Consider the following 20,795-nt stretch of genomic DNA (forward strand, 5'->3'; position numbering starts at 1 on the left):
GAGAAAGCTAACATATGGAATTGTTTTAAGATGGTCATACCATGGATCATTTAGCTATTTGATTTGGAATTTTAGGACCCCTTTAGGTATAAAAAATATATTACAAAATTATTTGATAAAATATGGAATTTGGCCTTTACTACTATAGCCCATAGAAACGCATTGAATAACACATAAATGGCAAAAAAAGACAGTAAAAGAATAAATCATAAGGAACAAGGTTTTGAAGTGTCTGTCCTATATCTAGGAGATATAAGAAATGTCAGGACATTCTTGGACACATATTTAACCCCTTATTTTTGTTGGCACCAAACTACCTCCATACTTCCATTCGTTTGTATGGGTTACCTTCAGACGAGTCAAAACGGAGAACACCGTCGTGTTCGTGAGAGTCGCCCCTTTCCATAAAGTTGTTATAATAGTTTGTAGGCCAAACCGTTTGTATGCTACAGACGTTTTCGTGAGAAGACCGATTTTCGTGATGTCTCATGGTCTGCTGTAGCTTGGCCACCTTGAACCGCAGATGCGGAAGGCTGACATAGGCTGAGGTGGTGGATTGAGACACAGCCCATGCAAAAAAACTGATATCTTTAGCTTCAATTTACGGATTCTGATTGCGTTTTTTTTTATTATGTTACTTAAACTGACGCATGGGTGTAAATTATGCACTTTGCAAACATGGCTAAGATTAAGTCCTGATTCTGTTTAATGTAAAAAATAAATAAATAATCGAAGATACAAATTAGAGTGGTGCCCTGCTGCTTCCATTCTCCTTCCAAAGCTCATAATTACCCCAAACAGTCAGCAATAAGAGGGATTCTGCTTCTCCCTCCTCTCCTCTGTACTAATGAGAGATGGAGAGCTTCTCTAAAACTATATTTATAATCCCAATGAGCTCTCCAATGACTCATGTGGTAACAGAGACATCATTTTACAGGATAGCCTTTGATCCCCGTGGGTGGGGTGCTGGTTGGGGAGGGTTGGGTTGGGGATGAGAATTTTTGAGGGGTTTTCAAGTAGCAATCACCCTCTCTTTAACTCTCCTTCATAGGACACTAATTTAGAGATCAGTCTGAGTCTCTTGACCATGGCAAGTTAAGAGTCAAACTCGACTCGTACCATCATACGTAGCCAGGAAAGCCGAACAAGACGTTTTTCCATCTTTGAAACTAAGCGATACGTTGAGCTTGCGGAGTTGCTTCTCATCCAAGGTAATCCTGCTGTCATCCAGTATCTGGGAATGTTGGGATGACAAGGACATAGGTTGGGACTACATTAGGATAAGGTGCATGTCCTATACAAAGGTGTCAGATAAGATACTTATTATCGTCATAAAAATAAACTGTGGCTCACATAAAGGACCACTCATGTCAAGGCCCTGAGAGCTTGAAAGTTTTCTACTTATTATTTAGTTCCAAGCAGAGCTCAAGTACAGCAGGGGTCAAGTAGAGGTCAAGTATACACGACTGTCTCGACCTTCTGACCTTCTTTAGATCTCTCAACGACAGCATTCCGCCTGAGCTTCTGACCGTTGCCCGGATATGGTCATCAAGGGTAACGTGTCTGTGGTCCAGCCTCTCTTTGAGCTTCCTGAACATGATGTTCTCCACTGTGCGAACCCTTGGACCCCCCACAGTGGCGCTGAGGGAACGCACTGGCCTGTTGTTCACCAAGGCATTCTGGGATTGGGAGTTCAGTCTGTTGGTGACAGAAATGTAGTACATGTTGCATTAGAACAAAATACACTTGCTTCCTCTCTAACGCCTCTATTACTTAACTTGACCCTTTGTTATTATGGACCCCCTGTCTCTGTCTGAACACCTTTCTCTCCCTCTTTCTCTCCCTCTTTCTCTCTCACTTTCTCCCTTCTATCTCTCTCTGCCTCTGTTCTCCGTGCCTGTCAGAGCCCTTGTGGTGGTAGTGAATAGTGCCTGTCTTTGTCTCTCCTGTAGGCAGGCCCAGGGCCCTGGGGACCTGTCTATACCTGACCCTGCATGACCCTGGGTCTGGGTCTAAACCGGCCTCACACAGCCTACAGTACACAGGACACAAACACAACATATTACCTCTAAGCCGGCTATGCTCTGGAAGAATAAGAAGGTAATGAATTGTGTTAACATTTTTAAGAATGATGTATAGATTTTTGTAACACATTTTAATTTGTATCCTTCAAAATGTATGGAATTTCAATTTTTTTTTTTTACTATAGCGTCTATACACCAGTTCAAATTGTATTCAGTAGTTTTTATGTTTTCATCATTTTTGGAGGACATTAAGTCTTGTTGAAGTGTGTGTCCACAAGAGGGATTGGTTTCTCACTTGTTGAAGTGTGTGTGAGAGAGGGGCAGGCCGTAACATTGTATGATCCTTCTCAGGTCTTCATGGCGAACAGATCCTGTCTGTCGAGGGTCACAGTCTCCTAAAACCCCCAACATGGGAGCTATCTGATCACTCAGCTTATCACACAGCAAGCCCTTCACCTGCAGACACACACACACACACACCACAATACACACCACAATATGCACATCAATACACACCACACAATACACACCTCAATACACACAACACAACAGAGAGGACCTGTATATGTCTATGTTTCATTACTCAATATATTTAAAAAAAAATCTGTGCTATGTTGTGTTTTGTAGTTTATTTACGGTAGTCCATGTGTCTGCTTTCGTGGGTGCCTTTTCAATCCACTGTGGAGACTGAGTCTCATTCAACTCCCTCTTCTCCTCCTTAGTCAACAGACACACACATGAACATATGCCAACACATCAACACACACACACACGCTGAACTTCCTGTACCTGAGCCGCCTCCTCCATGACCCCCTCCTTACATCCTCCAGTAGGGGTGTGTAGTGTCTCCCTTCCCGGGGCAGAGTGCACCCTCCTGGGGTTGAGGAGCTCCAGGCTGGGCTGGGTGATGAGCCCAGTGTGCTCTGAATCAGCAGGATCAAGAGCTCTCTGACCTGGTCTGGGCTCAGACGGGGCCTGGGGGTGTGGGGTTCCCTGCAGCTGGACCAGGAGCCCTGGGGAACCCTCAGGTTATACTGGGGGACCTCCAAAGCCTGACGAAGGTCTGCCCTGGTGATCCTCCCTATCTTACCCTGTAGAGAGACATGATACACCCTCTTTGAGCTCTCTTCCTATTCTAGGATAATGGTGTAGTAGTTGCCTTTACATTTGAGCTTGAAGCCCCAGTTTTGAATAGTGAAGTGTTTTTGTGTAAAATAGTTAGATAACATTAGTTGCTTGTCTGGAAAATATAATTATTGGCAGGCGGTGTGTGGACGCCGTGTTTGATCTAGTACCCACAGAATTGATTATTAAAACAGTTGATGGAGGGATTTTTTTATTTATTTTGTGCCATAAAAGGAGGAGTTTCTAGCATATATGTTTTGATTTCATATCTGGGATAGGCTTCAGACACGCTCAAACTTGGAAACCATGATAGTTACATCAAACATCGCTGTGAATTAATCTAAGATATATACCTTCCACTAAAGTATTGTGTAACTACCAAGTTTCATATGGCTGATGTGGACTGGTTTGAAAATCTTGAGATAGAACTTAAGGCATACCGATGTTGATGTTGGACATGGTTGTCAAGTGAACATATGGTTACTGACTGAGTGTGTAACTAGTGTCCATATGTAACTGAGTTTTTGGACATCAATAGCTGCATCTAATGGTCTGCCTATCTGTAATCTGCTGATGTTTATCAAAATCTTTTACACTGTGCTAGTTCTTATAGTTTTATCTCCTGTCCTTGATCCACTCCTTAGTGAGGACTTGTCTCTTACCCTGTCCAACTGTTTGAAGGCTCTCTTCAGTATAGGGTAGAACGCCGTAAGACTCCGATGGCCCTCCTCTGCATCAGGTAGCTCAGGAACCCTAGGAGAGAAGAGGAGGAGAGAGAGATTGGTGAAAGATGGAGAGAGAGGACGGTCGATAGTGAGTGAAAGGTGTATTGGAAGTCCAGAATGAGAGTTTATGAAGTAGAGAGGATAGTAATAGCATATAGTAATGTAGTATGGAATATGTTCCTTGTATATCATTCAGATCAGGGAGCGGTAGTTAGAGTTAACTGACCTGTCTGTTTGAGGAGAGGTGTGGTCCTCCTCTGTGACTGGACCCTGAAACTGACCCAGGAACTGTTTCTATAGCACAGGCCCTGTTGCTCTCACCCCAAAACTACAGCATACACACACACACACACACACACACACACACACACACACACACACACACACACACACACACACACACACACACACCACACAAACAAACACACAACAAATGCAAAACACACATTCATCTTGTTAACATTGAGACTCTGGATACAGAAATGTCAGAAAGCAGTGAAGGATTGGTCAAACGGAAGGGGAAGCTCTAGACTCTCAGGCACCGCTCCTGGGGGATGGGGAGTGGAGTGTGAATTTGAAATAATCTCTCGTGGACAGACTACGTAAACACAATCGAGCATCTGACCAAATAATGCACGATTTTAGTTCTGGGTTAACCAAGATAACATTTGAAAGTGTTGTGATGTGCTGATAAGAGTCACCAGCAGGGAATTGGTAACAGAAAGAGAGCATAGTAATTAGGTTAACCATGTCACTATGTTCACTTTCATACCGGCAGGTCAGGCTCTGGAAGGTGCTGAGGCTCATGGGAAACAGGAAGCTGCTGAGGATGGCCCTCAGGTCTTCCTGTGACACCAGTCCAGAGTGGGTGACATCAAACGCCTGCAGTGCTCGCCATACTAGGGTACAGCTCACACACAACTAACAGAGACACACACACACACACACACACTTTACGTTGGGGAGTAGACACACAACACTAATGACAGGAAGTGACTCAACGCTGTGGTTGCCATGGGGATCACCCCCAAATGATGTGCAGTACTACACTGCTGCTGCCTTCCCACAAATTAGTCATGATTAACACACTAACTCAGGAGCAGATTTTTCTGGGCAAACATTTTAATGAGAAGTGTTCCCTCTGTCGCGACGCATACTAGCGCGCCACTTAGAGCCAATTTCCCCTCTCTGTCTCATCTAAGAGGATAACACACAGAACAGGGCCAGATGGTGACATACAAACAGAATGAATAAGACACACACACACAACTACGCACACATACACAAGCAGGAGTACACAAACACATGCATGCACGCACATGCACACAAACGCACACACTGTCTTAGCTTAAAACAATCTGGATAGATGGTATCCTCCCAATTATACTGTGTGATGCTTTCACTTTTCAACAGTGACCTTGATAAAGTATTTTTTGCAGTTGGCCAAATGTTTAGCTAGTGGATAATCTCTGTTTGTTGGGCAATTCCACTGAGTTGGCCACAATACATTATCATGGTGCCATCAAAATGGACTATTCTACCTTTTTCAGGAAGAGCGTCTGCAGCTCATCTTGAGTCAGGCCTTGGATCTCCTGTGTATCTCCTGTTGCATTTTGGGACACTGCTCTGTTCCTCTGTTTTGTCTTGTCTGTAGGACTAATTCCTTGCCAGCCCAACGCTATAAAACACACAATGTCATCAGTCATGTCCAAGACAGATTGACGTGTTCAGCTGTAGCTTAATGGTTGAAACTCTTTGTGTAAATTTGTCTGTGTGTCTCTAAACAGCTATTTGAGTGCCTTATGAACTGATTGTAGTCATTTTAGTTATTATGCCCTCCTATCATACAATAAGACTCCTACGTTACCTAGCTTTGGAGGTTCCGGGACAAACTTCCTGTACTTGTTAGAGTCCAGGCCCAGCTTCTCCAGGAACACTTTGTAGGACATGGTTGCCATGTTGTTAGGGCAGTAGTGGGTCCACAGTCTGCAGTGGAGAGGAGACTGGGTTAAGGGATCAAATCATAGTCCGTTTTATTGGGTAAGTAAACCGAAGATCAGAATAGGAAATGAGAGATAGAGGGGCAACGCTCCGTGAGATATGTGCTGAAAATAAACAGAGCGAGAGAGAGAGAGAGGGTGAGGAAAAGACGGAGAGAGAGATAGTGTGTGTGTGTGTGTGTGTGTGTGAGAGAGAGAGAGAGAGAGTGGGACAGAGAGAAAGAGAGAGGAAGATGGTCCCCCTGTGGTGAGACAAAGTGAGTGAGAGCGTCCTGAGGACTGAAACCAATTAAAGCCATGTTAAATGAACCTGTCACACAGAATCCTCTAGAGCCACATCACTAAAAGTTGGGTGATGTTTCTGGAGTGGATTTGACTGCAGGGCCCAAAGTTTTAAAAGTCAATTAGCTCTCTCTCAATGAAAAGACAAAGGACTGACCACAAAGTTAGCATTAGTTATCATGTCCTATCCAAAAGATTACTTCTGACCGTAGGGAGTACTGGAAATAGTTGGATCCGTCATCCATGATGGGTGTGTGTGTGTATGCTTGTATGTATTGGACCCTCTCTCCCACCTCTGGTAGTCTCTCTGTGTTAAGGGGAAGCAGTAGTTCTCCAGTATCCTGCGCAGCTCGTGTTGCTGGATCTGTCCGTTTCGCTTGTAGTCGAACAGACGAAAGGCCCGGATTACATTATTCAGGTTGCTCCCAATCTGCAGAGTTTCAAAACCATAAAAACAACTCATAAGTGTGTGTGTGAACTCCTAAACTCTGTCTGCAGCTCTCTGACTTTCATCTGCACAAGCAGTGGTATTGACGCCTCTGATTCTGAAGCCTTGATCTGTTGATGCAGAGCGGTGAGAGGGGAGGGTGTAAACACAAGTACTGCAGACTTCTGAGAGACAGAGAAAGAGGGTAGTTGGAGTGCGATTTCTGGGTAAATGGTTTCATGAGGGGTTAGGGCAGATAGGTGGGTTTGAGATTGGGGTACTTCTAGATGGGTTGAGGGGGTACATTTCTGTTTGTAGGTGGTTGTAGGTTACAGGCGGTAAGTGGTAACATTTGTGGGTAATTATGCAGGTGATAAGTACAGTATGCTGTAGATCTATAGGTTGACAAGCCATAAAGTAAATGGTGTTGGGTTAGTTATAGGGAGTGTCCTTTAGAGGCACTGTGTGATCACTCCTTCCTCCAGCTTTCCTCGTTCTCCTCCACACTTCAGCTCGTAGCTCCGGGGTGCCACGGCAACCATGGAGGAACAGGAACAGATAGATACTAAATATACCCCGTTGACTCTTGGGTAATCAGAGTTTTCTGTCGCCCAAAGAGTTCTCTGTCTAATTGCACTCTGATTAGCAGCACTGCCAAACATTCCCTGAAAGACAAGCAGGGGAACCTCCCTCTCCCCACTTGGCTATCACACTGACATTGTCTATACGGCAGTGTGTCGCACATAATACTGTACCTCCAAATGGAGAAGGTTAGACTGACAGAAAACAAGCTGATAGAACACCCTCAGGGTGGTATTCATTAGGCACCAAACGGAAGAAAATGGACTGAAATAGGGAGGTACTACCTGAACTTGTCCAATAGAAAACACTTATTCAGTTTTCGTTGTGAAACGTTTTAAAACGTTTTCTGTTGGATTCCCTAACGAACACCACCCAAGTCACCTTAACTGACCTAAAATGATAGCGTCATATAGTACCCTTTAGTGTCTCCTCATTTTGTGCATCATAATGAACAATACTGATTCAAGAATCGATTCCAAAGTCGTTTGAGTTGTTTTGATTCTCTGTTGTTAACTTCTGAAAATCTCCCACTGTTTGTAGAATCTAACAACTTCGACAACTATGAAAGCTTTCCGACAAGCATACCAATTACCCCTTGCATTAGGACCAGCTTTCATTCTCTTCTGCTGGAGTCAGGGGAAAGGAAACGCTAGCTATACCGTTGTGTCGTGTTTAAAAAAAGATCAAACGAAAGGGAATTTATTAAAGACCGATATAAATATGATTCCTCCATCTCTCCATCCCTCCCCCCAAACGAAGAGGATTCTGTGCTAATTAGAAATGTGTTAAAATCACAAAGGAGAAAGAGAGAGGAGAGCTTACACTATTAATGAGCAGAGACACAGGGATATCATCATCCAATCTCCAGCACTATCTCTCTATCTCCTCCTCTATCTGCACACATGGGCTATGGCTACTCCCCCTCTCCTCTCTCCTTTTATCTATCTTTGTTTCTTCCTTCTCTATTCTCTCGCTTGCTTGCTCGCTCTCGCTAACTTTTTTCTTTCTCTCTCTCTGCTTTTCTCTGTCTCTCTGTGTCTCCCTTCCTCTCTCTCTCTTTCTCCCCTCCCTTGCTTCCATCCATTTCTTGCCCTCTCTCTCCCTTCCCTCTATCTCCATATCGCTCCTCTGTCTAACTCTCCCTCCATCCCTTCCCCCTCTTCCATCCCATCCTCTTCCTCTCTCCCATCCCTTCCTCCCTCTCTCCCTTGTCTCCCATCCCTGTCTCCCATCCCTGTCCCCCATCCCTGTCCCAGCCAGTGCCAGTTCTCCATTAGGCAGCTGTGTTCAGGTTGGCATGGCTGGTGGCCTGGCATGGTGCCACAGTGAGAGTGTCTTAGCGCCCCTCGCCACCCGCCCGCCCGGCCGGCCCTGCGCTCGTTAATTAATGAAAGCTCTGTTGTTTTTGTTTACCGGCCTGTTATATGTTAATCCACCAGGATATCTTTGTGTGTGCGTGTGTGTGTGTGTGTGTGTGTGTGTGTGTGTGTGTGTCCTTGTGAGCTGGTTAGAATGAGATGGATAACACAGTTGCAGATCTAGTCACTCAAAGGGGAGGGTTACTGACTGTGACTCCTGGCTACATATCATCTCTCTCTGTCTGTTTGTCTCTCGATCTCTCACTCTTGATCTTTCTCTCTCTGTCGCTCTCTCTCTCTCCTTGTCTCTGTTTCTCGCTCTCCTTCTCCTTTTCTCACTCTTTTTCTCAATTCCCTGTTTCATACTTTGTCTCTCCTCTGGTTATAGTCTATATTTTATACATAAAAAGTATGAACATGTATTCACTCACTACTGGAAGTCGCTCTGGATAAGAGCGTCTGACAAATGACTTATGTAAATTTATATTTCTCTATCTCAAACAACTGACAAGCCAGTGAAGCCACAGTAACTTGTCATTATTTACAGTGTCGTTGTGTAGGGTCAATTGTGTGGTGATGTGTGAGTGCGAGTATAGGTCTGACTCTGAACACGTCTTGTAAACAGTGTGTAATGACAGGCCTAAATAGTGTTCTCTCTCCTCTTTCTGTCAACCAGAACTCCTCCACGCGCAATCTAACCTTTCCTGTCACTATGAATTATGGGTAGGAGACAAGCAGAGGGACGCGGGTGGCTCTCTGAAGAGGGATGAAAGAGGAGAGCGAGGGAGAGAGAGGAAAATTAAGGGAGATGGATCACAAATAGAAGTTAAGAGGAGAAATCACAGTGACACAGAGAGAGGGAGAGAGGGAGGAAAAGAGGAGAGAAGAACAGAGAGAGAGTAGATCAGAGAGAAGAGTGCTGCTGCCTTTACTTGTGTCTGTCAGTTAGGGGGGTAATTCTTCTGGTTAGAGCATGTCAGTAGAGGTGGGGGTACGGAGGGGGATAGAGGGGGATTTGGGAAAGTAGAGAAACTGAGACAAAGCATATGCCTCTATTCAAGGTGACATAGCTAAAACTATTTTAGATGCATTTGAAGTTAAGCATGAGGAAAGTTGGACTTACAGAAGCATTATTGATTGAATGAGAGGTAGGGAATGAATGAGAAGTTCTGGAACAGCGAAAGACATAGAGAGCCCACTCAGATAGACAGTGAGATAAACACAGCGAGAGAAACAGAGAGTGAGACGAGAGCAGAAAGACAGAGAGTGTTCCTCATTCAAAGGTCCTTGGATGGTTACTCCAGAGGTGAGCTAATGTTCTCACTCTGCACTGCTCCAGGGAGGTGGAGATGGGAGGTATCAGAGGAGGGAGGTAAGAGGGGGACTGCGGTCTTAATTGAATATTGATAAGTGAGGCGCGTGTGCAGGGTAAACAGCTGTGACTGGTACTTCATCATATGTGTGTGTGCATCACTCATTATCAGCCACAGCTGTTCCTCTGAGACTCACCAAGCTCTGCATAGACGACTCATCAGAGAGTGACCAGAGACACACACACACACACCCACAGTCATATACACACTCATACATGCACGCACATGCATGCACACACACACACTCATACACACACACACTCATACACACACGTGTGACTGACCTGAGCTTTGATGTACACTCTTAGAAAAAAAGGTGCTCTCTAGAACCTAAAAGGGTTCTTCGGCTGTCCCTTGAAGAACACTTTTTGGTTCCAGGTAGAACCCTTTTGATTCCAAGTAGAACTGTTTTGGGTTCAATGTAGAACCTTTTCCACAGAGGGTTCTACTTGGAACCCAAAATGGTTCTACCTGGAACCAAAAAGGGTTCTCCTATGGAGACAGCCGAATAACCTTTTTGGAGTGTACTGTGTTGTATAGGTGGGAGATGGAGGGGTGATAGAGAGATGCAGGTGTAGGATCTTAATTTGAGCCAGTTTACTACAGCAGGAAAATAATCATGCAGCAACAGGAAATGTGAATTATTATGTGGATTATAATTAATCGATTTTTTTTGTAGGGGTTAAAACATTTTTCATTAGGGCAAATCAAGTATGACATTTTAAAGTGGAAATTATAAAACTTTAGAAGCCTTTTTAAACCTTGAATACACTACAAGTTTGCATTTCCTGCAGTGCAGGACAATTCTCAGCAACAAAAGAGTGATCAAATTCGGATCCTACACCTGTAGAGAGATGGAGTGATGACAGGATATAAAGATGATCAGGAAGACTTAATGAAAGTGTGACAGATGGAGAGGGAGTGAGAGTCATAAAGCCAGAAGATCAATGTTATAGAAAGACAACAGAATGGCATGAGAGAGACAGAAAGAGTGTGCGGGATAAATGGGTAAATGAATGTGTAGGTCAGTGCCTTTGGGCCGTGTGGCTGTGCTGCATGTGTGTGAATAGAATACATTACTACATTACCCACTGCACAGCAGCCTGTTGTACAACCCAACAGAACAGAACTGTGACAGCCCCAACCACAGAGGGCTTCATTTAACCACTGATCCCATTTAGTACCATCCTCTATTTCACATCACAATAAACAACCTAGTTAATATCTGGAACATATGCACTGCAAAATGCAAATACAGATGGTTTCATTATACACTGAAAAAAATTATTTTACTGAGTTACAGTTCATATAAGAAAATCAGTCAATTGAAATAAATTAATTAGGCCCTAATCTATGGATTTCACATGCCTGGGAATGCGTCTGGTCATATACCTTTAAAAAAAGGTAGGGGTGTGGATCAGAAAACCAGTCAGTATCTGGTGTGACCACCATTTGCCTCATGCAGTGCGTCACATCTCCTTCACATATAGTTGATCAGGCTGTTGATTGTGGCCTGTGGAATGTTGTCCCACTCCTCTTCAATGGTTATGTGAAGTTGCTGGATATTAGCGGGAACTGGAACACGTTGTCGTACACGTCGATCTAGAGCATCCCAAACATGCTCAATGGGTGACATGTTTGGTGAGTATGCAGGCCATGAAAGAACTGGGACATTTTCAGCTTCCAGGAATTGTGTACAGATCCTTGCGACATGGGGCTGTGCAATATCATGCTGCAACATGAAGTGATGGCGGCGGATGAATGGCACGACAATTGGCCTCAGGATCTCGTCACGGTATCTCTGTGCATTCAAATTGCCATCGATAAAATGTGTTTGTTGTTCGTAGCTTATGCCTGCCCATACCATAACCCCACCGTCATCATGGGGCACTTTGTTCACAACGTTGACATCAGCAAACCGCTCGCCCACACGATGCCATACACATGGTCTGCGGTTGTGAGGCCGGTTGGACGTACTGCCAAAATTTCTAAAACGACGTTGGAGGCGGCTTATGGTAGAGAAATTAACATTACATTTTCTGGCAACAGCTCTGGTGGACATTCCTGCAGTCAGCATGCCAATTGCATGCTCCCTCAAAACTTGAGACATCTGTGGCATTGTGTTGTGTGACAAAACTGCACATTTTAGAGTGGCCTTTTATTGGCCCCAGCACAAGGTGCACCTGCTGTTTAATCAGCTTCTTGATATGCCACACCTGTCAAGTGGATGGATTATCTTGGCAAAGGATAAATGCTCACTACCATGAAACATGGGACCGACACTTTACATGTTGCGTTTATATTTTTGTTCAGTGTAGTATGCCTCCTACATGTGCTGTAAATTCTTCTGGATACATAGCAACATTATTAAATTGACATGACTGCCCCACAAAAACATCTAGATCTCAATTTCACAGATGAATCACTTCACCGCCCACATACATGTCATTTGGTCATGTTTGTCACCTCCCTTTTATATAGAACGGTGTCTATCTTCTCCAGCCTTGTGTTGAAACAACAAGGTGTGCATTAGTGTGTGTGTGTGTGTGTGTGTGTGTGTGTGTGTGTGTGTGTGTGTGTGTGTCACCCAAACCTTCTGTTTGAGGCGTTGCTGTATCTCAGTCAGGGTCATACCTCTCTGGTCTGATCCAGAGGCACACCTGAGAGACAGACGGACGGGCGGGCAGGCGGGTCAACCTGCTGAACCAAACCAACCATAGGATCATGTAACACAGATAGTCTTTTCACCTATGCAGGTTACAGTGTAATGGTGATGTACCCACCTGGTGTTGCTGTCTGGTCTCTGTGCTGTAGAGGAGGGTGTAGAGCTGTAGGGTGTCTGTGCTGCAGTCACCCTGCTGTACCTCCTCAGGAAGTCCATGTAGTCCACCGTTACACTGTCTCTCTTAGACACCTACAAGAGACCAACAAAGTCAGACTGTTTACTCAGTGTATATGGATCACTGGTAGAGAATGGACAAGGATGGTGATGGTGATAAGGAGGATGATCATTATCACGTTCATCATAATCATGATAGTAATGCTGAATTTAAATATGAACAGAAAGAAAAAAGTATATATTTTTTTCTAAAACGTAGGAGCAACTCCAGACTTCTGCCCACAACAACCAAAGTGAAGAGTAATCAAGTCTCCATGGTGTCAGACAGTAAGAGCAGTGTTCTGCCTGTGTAGCGTCAGGTGGGTTGAGCTGTAATTCTGGGTCTGGGAGGTCTGGGAATAGGAGATGTTTAAAACAGGTCACACCTGGGGAATCAACCCACTACTTTTATCCTGACTCCAACAGTGGAACAGTATCTTTCTTAAGTAAGCCACACAGCAACACACACACACATACAGTTGAAGTCAGAAGTTTACATACACCTTAGCCAAATACATTTAAACTCAGATTTTCACAATTCCTGACATTTAATCCTAGTACAAATTCCCTGTCTTAGGTCAGTTAGGATCACCACTTTATTTTAAGAAAGGTAAATGTCAGAATGATAGTAGAGAGAATGATTTATTTCAGCTTTTAATTATTTCATCACATTCCCAGTGGGTCAGAAGTTTACATACACTCAATTAGTATTTGGTAGCATTGCCTTTAAATTGTTTAACTTGGGTCAAACGTTTCGGGTAGCCTTCCACAAGCTTCCCACAATAAGTTGGGTGAATTTTGGCCCATTCCTCCTGACAGAGCTGGTGTAACGGAGTCAGGTTTGTAGGCCTCCTTGCTCGCACACGCTTTTTAAGTTCTGCCCACACATTTTCTATAGGATTGAGGTCAGGGCTTTGTGATGGCCACTCCAATACCTTGACTTTGTTGTCCTTAAGCCATTTTGCCACAACTTTGGAAATATGCTTGGGGTCATTGTCCATTTGGAAGACCCATTTGCGACCAAGCTTTAACTTCCTGACTGATGTCTTGAGATGTTGCTTCAATATATCCACATAATTTTCCTTCCTCATGATGCCATCTATTTTGTGAAGTGCACCAGTCTCTCCTGCAGCAAAGCACCCCCACAGCATGATGCTGCCACTCCCGTGCTTCACGGTTGGGATGGTGTTCTTCGGCTTGCAAGCCTTCCCCTTTTTCCTCCAAACATAACGATGGTCATTATGGCCAAACAGTTCTATTTTTGTTTCATCAGACCAGAGGACATTTCTCCAAAAAGTACGATCTTTGTCCCCATGTGCAGTTGCAAACCGTAGTCTGGCTTTTTTATGGCGGTTTTGGAGCAGTGGCTTCTTCCTTGCTGAGCGGCCTTTCAGGTTATGTCGATATAGGACTCGTTTTACTGTGGATATAGATACTTTTATACCCGTTTCCTCCAGCATCTTCACAAGGTCCTTTGCTGTTGTTCTGGGATTGATTTGCACTTTTCCACAAAGTACATTCATCTCTAGGAGACAGAATGCGTCTCCTTCCTGAGCGGTATGATGGCTGCGTGGTCCCATGGTGTTTATACTTGCGTACTATTGTTTGTACAGATGAACGTGGTACCTTCAGGTTTTTGGACATTTCTCCCAAGGATGAACCAGACTTGTGGAGGTCTACAATTTTTTCTGAGGTCTTGACTGATTTCTTTTGATTTTCCGATGATGTCAAGCAAAGAGGCACTGAGTTTGAAGGTAGCCCTTGAAATACACTGCTCAAAAAAATAAAGGGAACACTAAAATAACACATCCTAGATATAATTTTTTCTTTACATAGTTGAATGTGCTGACAACAAAATCACACAAACATTATCAATGGAAATCAAATGTATCAACCCATGGAGGTCTGGATTTGGAGTCACCCTCAAAATTAAAGTGGAAAACCACACTACAGGCTGATCCAACTTTTATGTAATGTCCTTAAAACAAGTCAAAATGAGGCTCAGTAGTGTGTGTGTGGCCTCCACGTGCCTGTATGACCTCCCTACAACGCCTGGGCATGCTCCTGATGAGGTGGCGGATGGTCTCCTGAGGGATCTCCTCCCAGACCTGGACTAAAGCATCCGCCAACTCCTGGACAGTCTGTGGTGCAACGTGGCGTTGGTGAATGGAGCGAGACATGATGTCCCAGATGTGCTCAATTGGATTCAGATCTGGGGAACGGGCGGGCCAGTCCATAGCATCAATGCCTTCCTCTTGCAGGAACTGCTGACACACTCCAGCCACATGAGGTCTAGCATTGTCTTGCATTAGGAGGAACCCAGGGCCAACCGCACCAACATATGGTCTCACAAGGGGTCTGAGGATCTCATCTCGGTACCTAATGGCAGTCAGGCTACCTCTGGCGAGCACATGGAGGGCTGTGCGGCCCCCCAAAGAAATGCCACCCCACACCATGACTGACCCACCGCCAAACCGGTCATGCTGGAGGATGTTGCAGGCAGCAGAACGTTCTCCACGGCGTCTCCAGACTCTGTCACATCTGTCACGTGCTCAGTGTGAACCTGCTTTCATCTGTGAACAGCACAGGGCGCCAGTGGCGAATTTGCCAATCTTCGTGTTCTCTGGCAAATGCCAAACGTCCTGCACGGTGTTGGGCTGTAAGCACAACCCCCACCTGTGGACGTCGGGCCCTCATACCACCCTCATGGAGTCTGTTTCTGACCGTTTGAGCAGACACATGCACATTTGTGGCCTGCTGGAGGTCATTTTGCAGGGCTCTGGCAGTGCTCCTCCTGCTCCTCCTTGCACAAAGGCGGAGGAAGCAGTCCTGCTGCTGGGTTGTTGCCCTCCTACGGCCTCCTCCACGTCTCCTGATGTACTGGCCTGTCTCCTGGTAGCGCCTCCATGCTCTGGACACTACGCTGACAGACACAGCAAACCTTCTTCCCACAGCTCGCATTGATGTGCCATCCTGCATGAGCTGCACTACCTGAGCCACTTGTGTGGGTTGTAGACTCCGTCTCATGCTATCACTAGAGTGAAAGCACCGCCAGCATTCAAAAGTGACCAAAACATCAGTCAGGAAGCATAGGAACTGAGAAGTGGTCTGTGGTCACCAACTGCAAAACCAGTCCTTTATTGGGGGTGTCTTGCTAATTGCCTATAATTTCCACCTGTTGTCTATTCCATTTGCACAACAGCATGTGAAATGTATTGTCAATCAGTGTTGCTTCCTAAGTGGACAGTTTGATTTCACAGAAGTGTGATTGACTTGGAGTTACATTGTGTTGTTTAAGTGTTCCCTTAATTTTTTTGGAGCAGTGTACATCCACAGGTACACCTCCAATTGACTCAAATTATGTCAATTAGCCTATCAGAAGCTTCTAAAGCCATGACATCATTTTCTGGAATTTTCCAAGCTGTTTAAAGGCACAGTCAACTTAGTGTATGTAAACTTCTGACCCACTGGAATTGTGATACAGTGAATTATAAGTGAAATTATCTGTCTGTAAACAATTGTTGGAAAAATGACTTGCACAAAGTAGATGTCCTAACCGACTTGCCAGAACTATAGTTTGTTAACAAGAAATTTGAGAAGGCCAAGAGTGTGCAAAGCTGTCATCAAGGCAAAGGGTGGCTATTTGAAGAATCTCAAATATAAAATATATTTTGATTTGTTTAACACTTTTTTGGTTACTACATGATTCCATGTGTTATTTCATAGTTTTGATGTCTTCACTATTATTTTACAGTGTAGAAAATAGTAAAAATAAAGAAAAACCCTTGAATGAGTAGGTGTGTCCAAACTTTTGACTGGTACTGTACATGCATACAGATGGAAAGGTAGATACGCACGCAAGCACACGCACACACGGATAGGTAGATATATACACACACATCTATTTTGGTGGCTCATAATCAAAGTATAGTCTCTGACGCCCTGCCCTACATCCTACCACGGTGTAATCCAGTGCTTCTGCTCCCTACAGAGCTCTATGGCATTGAGTCTTATTATAGATCCCACACTGTCTAATTATCACTGCTATCAGCATGCACCGAGCGGAACGCATAGCTAGAACCACAGGAGTACTGCACCGCTCTGCATGCTCTATATATCTAGGAATGGGGCTGGGAAGACTGCTTTGTAGGTATAGTGTTCTAGTGTGAAGGTGAGACCCAGGTCATTATGTTATAGTGAATGTGCAGTGGAGTAGAGGTTGGGATTATTGAGTAGTGGGTGGCACCTTCACCTTTCAGACATGACAGGCTCACTCCGTTTCCTACTTTTTTCTCTCTCTCTTTCCGTCTGTCTCTGTCCATCATCCGCCTCTCTATCTTCCCCTCCACTCCCTCTCTGTCCATCTCTTGTCTGTCTGTCTGTCTGTCTGTCTGTCTGTCTGTCTGTCTGTCTGTCTGTCTGTCTGTCTGTCTGTCTGTCTGTCTGTCTGTCTGTCTGTCTTATTTCTCTTTCTCTCACTATGCTCCCTCTCTAACTCCGCTCAGGACTTCCCTGTAATTATTGGAGTAAGTGTTCTTTAACATGTAAGGCAACAACCGCCTGCTAAATAATTGATCACGATAAAAAAAACAAAAAAAACGCACCAAGCTCTCAATCTCTTCTCTGAAAGTGTTTGAGAAACAGATGAGTGAGAGAAAAAAGAAAAGGAAAGAGAAAGAGAAAAAAGACGCTTGTGGCATCTCGCTCCCTCAAGCACAAAGCGACTTCCACATCAAAATGTTACCAGCACAACAGCTGCTGCTACTGCAATATAGTCCTTTAAAGTAAACTTCCAACAACTCCCCTCGAAAAACACCATATTTTTTATGAATAAGGAACAGAAAGACTGAAAGAAGGGGAGGAGGAGGAAGAGGAAGGGAGGGAAAGAGGGAGAAACACAAAGTGCTGATATTATGGGTGGAAATCTGTGTGGGAAAGACGGGCAGTCAAACTGTCAGGCGTGAGCGCTGAGACGGAACAAAGAGGAACAGTGGAGACAATTACATTGGCGCTGTGGAGTGACGAGAGGCATCGCACAGCAACACACCACGGATGGAGGGAGAAGGGATACACCTTATACATGATAAACAACTGTAGGTGTATATCACTCCCCATAACACCACTCTGGTACTGATCAATGATAAACAGGTGTGGATAAAGAACAAATGGGGGAGATATATGAAGACTAAAAACGTAGATGCGTGAACAGCTACACTACGTCACTAAACATTGATCAATGTCCCCACTGCTTTCATAAACGATGCAAGGGAATTATCAATTTGATCAATGAGCAATGTGGCCAAAGCTACTATTACTATCAGTGATGCATTAAGACAAGTCAAATGTCCCTAAGTGGTCCTTCTATACTGACCAAAAATGTAAACGCAACATGCAACAATTTCATTGATTTTACTGAGTTACAGTTCATATGAGGAAATCAGTCAATTGAAATAAATTCATTAGGCCCTAATCTATGGATTTCACATGACTGGGAATACAGATATTCATTTGTTGGTCACAGATATCTTTTTAAAAAATGGGCCTCACAATGGACCTCAGGATCTCGTCACGGTATTTTTGTGCATTGAAATTGCCATCGATAAAATGCAATTGTGTTCGTTGTCCGAAGCTTATGCCTACCCATACCATAACCCCACCGCCACCATGGGGCACTCTGTTCACAACGTTGACATTAGCAAACCGCTCGCCCACACAACGACTTACACGTGGTCTGCGGTTTTGAGGCCGGTTGGACGTACTGCCAAATTCTCTAAAACGACGTTGCTGGTGGCTTATGGTTGAGAAATTAACATTAAATTCTCTGGCAAAAGCTCTGGTGGACATACCTGCAGTCAGCATGCCAATTGCACACTCCCTCAAAACTTGAGACATTTTTTATTTAATTTTTTGTCATTTAGCAGCGACTTACAGTTAGTGAGTGCATACATCTGTGGCAATGTGTTGTGTGACAAAACTGCACATTTTACAGTGGCCTTTTATTGTCCCCAGCACAAGGTTCACCTGCGTAATGGTCATGCTGTTTAATCAGCTTATTGATATACCACACCTGTCAGGTGGATGTATTATCTTGGCAAAGGAGAAATGTTCACTGACAGGGATGTAAACAAATCTGCGCCCAACATTTGAGAAAAATTTGCTTTTTGTGCGTATGGAAAATGTCTGGGATCTTTTATTTCAGCTCATGAAACATGGGACCAACACTTTACATGCTGCATTTTTATTTTTGTTCAGTGTAGTTATGCACACAGAAAAAGGCAGTGACACCCACACCAAACATGTTTTTATTTTTTATTTTTCATTTAACCTTTATTTAACTAGGCAAGTCAATCTGTGCACAACACTTGCCATAAAACGTTATAAAGAAACTGAGAGACCTCCAAGGATATGTAGTAAGGCTTAGTGGGAAAAGTTTAAATAATTTCAGATACAGGAACGTGTCCCCTCGCCATGAACCATAAAACCCTTTTTCTACAGTATGTGATAGAGGAGCACATCACCTGTCATTACCAAGACTAACCTCATGTCTTATACTGACATCTAGTGACCAATATAGTCAATGACAAGGCAGTGGTCACGATGTGGAGCCCCGGAGTTGGAGCATCAGCATTACTTTGTCAGACTATGCAAGAGCAGAACGTACTACACCTGGGGAGTATACTACAAAGCAGGTTCAATTAGTTAGCCTGCTAACTTTGATAAACAACCAGAAATAATCATGGATTTTCTGGTTCATTAAGAAAGCCAAACTTAGATATGTGTTTTTGGTTGCTGAGTCAATTAGACAATGCCAATTTCAAGCCTATCAGCTTTAAATAAAGTAATTTCAGAATATTTAGGCAAGTTAGCTGGCTAACTCATTGAACCTACTTTGTATTATACCCCACAGGTCGGAGATCTCATTGGAGTTGGCAAGACAGCACAAACAGATCCCAAACCAGTCTATAAGAGACCCACACCTGCCCTCTCTGACCTTGGCCAACATGGCGTTGAGCTGGGTCTGCGTGAGGGGGAAGAGGAAGGCCTCCACCACCCGTCTGAACTCCCCCCGGGTCACTGAGCCGCTCACCTCAGGGTCCAGGGCCTTGAACGCTGCCCTCACATCCTCCAGCCTCTCCCCCAGCCTCCGGGGGAGCATGGCCTTGATCTCCCCCAGGGACAGATGCTCATCTGGGGCTGACTGTACCGATGAGACTGGGGAAGGACATGGAAGTGATTAGGAGTCTGTATGGGGGACACTGTTTAGTGTGTTTGGTTTAGATTTATTTCAGGGTTTTGCTCTTACTGTACATTCTCATGTTAAGTTATGAGTAAGCTATGAGTTGAGAATGAGATATGAATGAACTCACCTGAGTCTGACTGCAGTGCTGTCTTTCTGGGTTCCCCTGCTGCCTGTCCCTCCACAGGTGTGTATGGAGGTGTGTGTGTATATGAGTGTGCAGGGCCAGGTGTGTGTGTGATGCTGATACGCGGGGCAGTCCAGGGGCGCGGGGCGATGACCAGTCCTCGGGGACCTTTGGTTTTGTGTGTGTGTGTGTGTGTGTGACAGGTGAAACCCAGGTGAAATAATTAATGAGAGCAGGGTGTTCTGTTCCTGTGTCACAAGAGGATTGTTTACAGTGTCTTATTCTTCCCAATGGAAACACATCATAAATCAACTAGGCTACTATTAGATTTGAATTGTGTGTTTAGCTAACAGCCCCCTGTAGAGGAGATGGTTGCCAACTTGTCTCAGTCAATCAAAGCAACAGCAATAGGAAACATTTTACATCGGGACAAGAGCAGAATTTAAACATAAAAGGCAATCATTATTTTACTTCAAATTAACCTTTTAATAATTAACATAAACTTTGAAGTTGCCCCAAGGTTAATCACAACATTTACATATTTGCCTCCTGCTTAGATGATCAAAAGGGCAATTGTTTATTAAAACATTCCTGTTGTTTTATGCAAATTAATTTATGAATTCGCACTAGAATGGAAAGTACCATTTGTAATTTAGA

General features: G+C 44.2%; 1 protein-coding gene across 1 annotated transcript in view; it reads right to left on the reverse strand.

Moving 5' to 3' along the window:
* LOC311140039 (EF-hand calcium-binding domain-containing protein 6-like) overlaps window positions 1–20,795 on the reverse strand; it is a gene marked incomplete at both ends in the record, with an annotated part of 30,428 nt that overhangs the window by 7,532 nt on the left and 2,101 nt on the right. The window contains 13 exons of the mRNA XM_084175008.1: window positions 1,120–1,234; window positions 1,485–1,698; window positions 1,985–2,032; window positions 2,320–2,480; window positions 2,814–3,023; window positions 3,812–3,902; window positions 4,647–4,773; window positions 5,742–5,860; window positions 6,450–6,586; window positions 6,664–6,768; window positions 12,490–12,556; window positions 12,680–12,810; window positions 19,766–19,986. Coding sequence (XP_084031134.1) covers window positions 1,120–1,234; window positions 1,485–1,698; window positions 1,985–2,032; window positions 2,320–2,480; window positions 2,814–3,023; window positions 3,812–3,902; window positions 4,647–4,773; window positions 5,742–5,860; window positions 6,450–6,586; window positions 6,664–6,768; window positions 12,490–12,556; window positions 12,680–12,810; window positions 19,766–19,986 — 1,746 coding nt within the window. The remainder of the gene's footprint in view (window positions 1–1,119; window positions 1,235–1,484; window positions 1,699–1,984; window positions 2,033–2,319; window positions 2,481–2,813; window positions 3,024–3,811; window positions 3,903–4,646; window positions 4,774–5,741; window positions 5,861–6,449; window positions 6,587–6,663; window positions 6,769–12,489; window positions 12,557–12,679; window positions 12,811–19,765; window positions 19,987–20,795) is intronic.

The sequence above is a fragment of the Coregonus lavaretus genome (assembly GCF_964263955.1).
Source record: "Coregonus lavaretus genome assembly, chromosome: 13".
NCBI lineage: Eukaryota > Metazoa > Chordata > Actinopteri > Salmoniformes > Salmonidae > Coregonus > Coregonus lavaretus.